Source organism: Ammodytes marinus, assembly GCF_949987685.1.
Source record: "Ammodytes marinus genome assembly, chromosome: 8".
Taxonomy (NCBI): Eukaryota; Metazoa; Chordata; class Actinopteri; order Uranoscopiformes; family Ammodytidae; genus Ammodytes; species Ammodytes marinus.
The window spans coordinates 4,170,400-4,172,899 of record NC_137212.1 but is presented as its reverse complement, the minus strand read 5'-3'; the positions used below and the strand labels follow the sequence as shown (position 1 = coordinate 4,172,899).

The window sequence follows — 2,500 nt, the reverse complement described above, 5'->3', positions numbered from 1 at the left end:
GTGTGTGTGTGTGTGTGTGTGTGTGTGTGTGTGTGTGTGTGTGTGTGTGTGTGTGTGTGAGTTGCCATCACACGAAACAAAACGGTTACCGACCGACCAACGGACAATTTCTTGCATGTTTCCAAAATAGGATTTTACATGTTTGGGCGAGCTGTCAGGTTGGAAAGAAAAACTAAATAAAAACATGGCGATTTTGTGTGAACTGTAGTTGCACTTTGAGAAGAGTGCGAGCTGACAGACAGACAGACAGACAGACAGACAGACAGACAGACAGACAGACAGACAGACAGACAGACAGACAGACAGACGGGTACAGTACAGGTGAGGCATTCACAGAGCAACATTTAGAAACAGCAACAACGGCTCTATAAAAAGATATAAGGGAAGATGCAAGTCAGATGTGCAAGCCAGTAGCATTACTCACTGGTCCACCTGGCCAAGTTTGATCAAGAAATATGTGCAGTCGCCAGTTGATGAAACTAAGTTACCAACAAAACATTGGCAAAATTAAGTTCTTTAAAATGTGTACAGAACGTTATTCTACAAAGAAAAGATGTTTGTAAAGCAGATGTGTTGCTGTTATTGCCTGTGAAATGCAGTGTTTTACAGTTAGTTATTCTTTATTTTAAGTTCTTTTTTTAATAAGGAAAAGTGGGCCCCTCCACGTTTGTATTAGCCCAACCAAAATACAATGTTTGACTACGACACTTATGCAACAAATGTGGAAATTTTTTCTGCAACACAATTTTGAAAAAAAACGCAAAAAACGCAACCATAATTGCCTCTGGAGAAGATTTAAGCAGGTTTGAAGTATAGAGATCTCTTTCAAACATGTAGAACTAAGGGCCACTCCGGTGGTGTAGTGGATATAGTGCGTACCATTTTGGCTACGGCCTTCATTGCAGTGGTCGCGGGTTCAAATCCGACCCGTGGACCTTTACTGCATGTCATCCCCTCTCTCTCTCTGTCTCCCCATTTCAACTCTGTACTATCAAATAAAGCTTGAAAATGCCAAAAAATTATCTTAAAAAAAAAACGTGTAGAACTAAGTGACATGGTGAAGTGTTGGGGGGGAAATAAAATAAAAGCACTCACAAACAATCTCCTGTTGTTTGGGATGGAGTCAGTAAGTTTGCTGTATGAATCCAGTCTCACTACATTGTTTAGTAAAAGAGTTGAATTACAAAATCCAGTCTTCTCTCACAGCCAGCAGGCGAAAGCAGGAAATCAACCGATTGTGGCGAATACGTTTCTTCACAGGAGCCACATTAATATAAATAAAGCCCGGGTGATAATTCACACAGTGTGGCGAAATGTATGCGATCATTAAGGCTTTTTTAACCAGTCAAACTTAAGGCTCTTTTTAAGACATTAAAAACTGAAATTAATAGTATACAGAAAAGAGAACGAGCGGCGATAAATTCTCCCAAAAAAAGAAAGCAAAAATGCTTTACTTAAAAACTAAAAAGACAGAATCTACAAAAAAAAGTTAAAATCTCTGTAGTCCGTTTGTGTTTTATCCAAATCCAAAGTCTCAAGAATCAGGCCACTGGTTTCCCGTTGTGATCCCGTTTGAGGAACTTCTTCTTGGGGATGTCGCTGAGAGAGAAGGCCAGCGGTCGCGATGATGGGTCCTCCTTCCTCGCCACGATGCAGTCTCTGATGGCTTCTTTAATCACCTTAATGGGGGGGACAAAATACACAGGGATTGAAGTCAACATTTATCAATTAATATTCAGACCATACACAATAAACACAATCACAAAGATAACATATAATGAGCAGAGAAAACAGGAATAAAAATAAAAAATAAATATATATTGGCATCAGCAAGGGGAATACTTATTTTATAAAATTTAGACAGACAGACAGACAGACAGACAGACAGACAGACAGACAGACAGACAGAAGGACGGACGGACGGACGGACGGACGGACGGACGAAGTGTCTCGGATGAGGCCATGTCCATTGGTGAACTCGCTGATATAACAGCTGAGATGACCTCGCCATCAAATCAAATATGTAAATTTCGCAATATTTGAGTCGTTACTCAGCCAGTGGAAGTGAGTCATATGGGGTGAAAGTCAGTCTGACCTCCCACCGCCAACACACCCACTGTGAACCTGACGGGACTTGTTTTATCCGCTTCTTAGACGTTCCTTTCCGTAATTTGAAATCTTTTGATCTTTCACAACAAACTGATATTTTCGTGGTGATAATGGCAAAAAAGTCAAAATTCCCCGCTGACGTTGACAAAATAAATACAGCTAGGTTAGCGATGCATGGCCGGGGGAAAATCATGTAAGTCGTAATCAAATCAAATCAAATCAGTTTTATTTGTATAGCCCAATATCACAAATAGACATTTGTCTCAGTGGGCTTTACATTCCATACAGTATGACACACTGCCCTTACACCCTTAGCTCGTAATGTCCTGTGTAACATACCGTAGTCCTGAATCACTTTTTAATCCCTTTCGATATCCTTGAATCTCACACA

General features: G+C 40.4%; 1 protein-coding gene across 1 annotated transcript in view; it reads right to left on the bottom strand.

The window, feature by feature from the left end:
• Window positions 1-2,500, bottom strand: part of LOC307254083 (cytosolic phospholipase A2-like) — a 28,989-nt gene that overhangs the window by 1,331 nt on the left and 25,158 nt on the right. Inside the window, exon 19 of the mRNA XM_080032324.1 lies at window positions 1-1,679. This exon is cut by the window's left edge and continues 1,331 nt beyond it. Within this exon, the coding sequence (XP_079888450.1) occupies window positions 1,542-1,679 (138 nt within the window). The 3' untranslated portion in view covers window positions 1-1,541. The remainder of the gene's footprint in view (window positions 1,680-2,500) is intronic.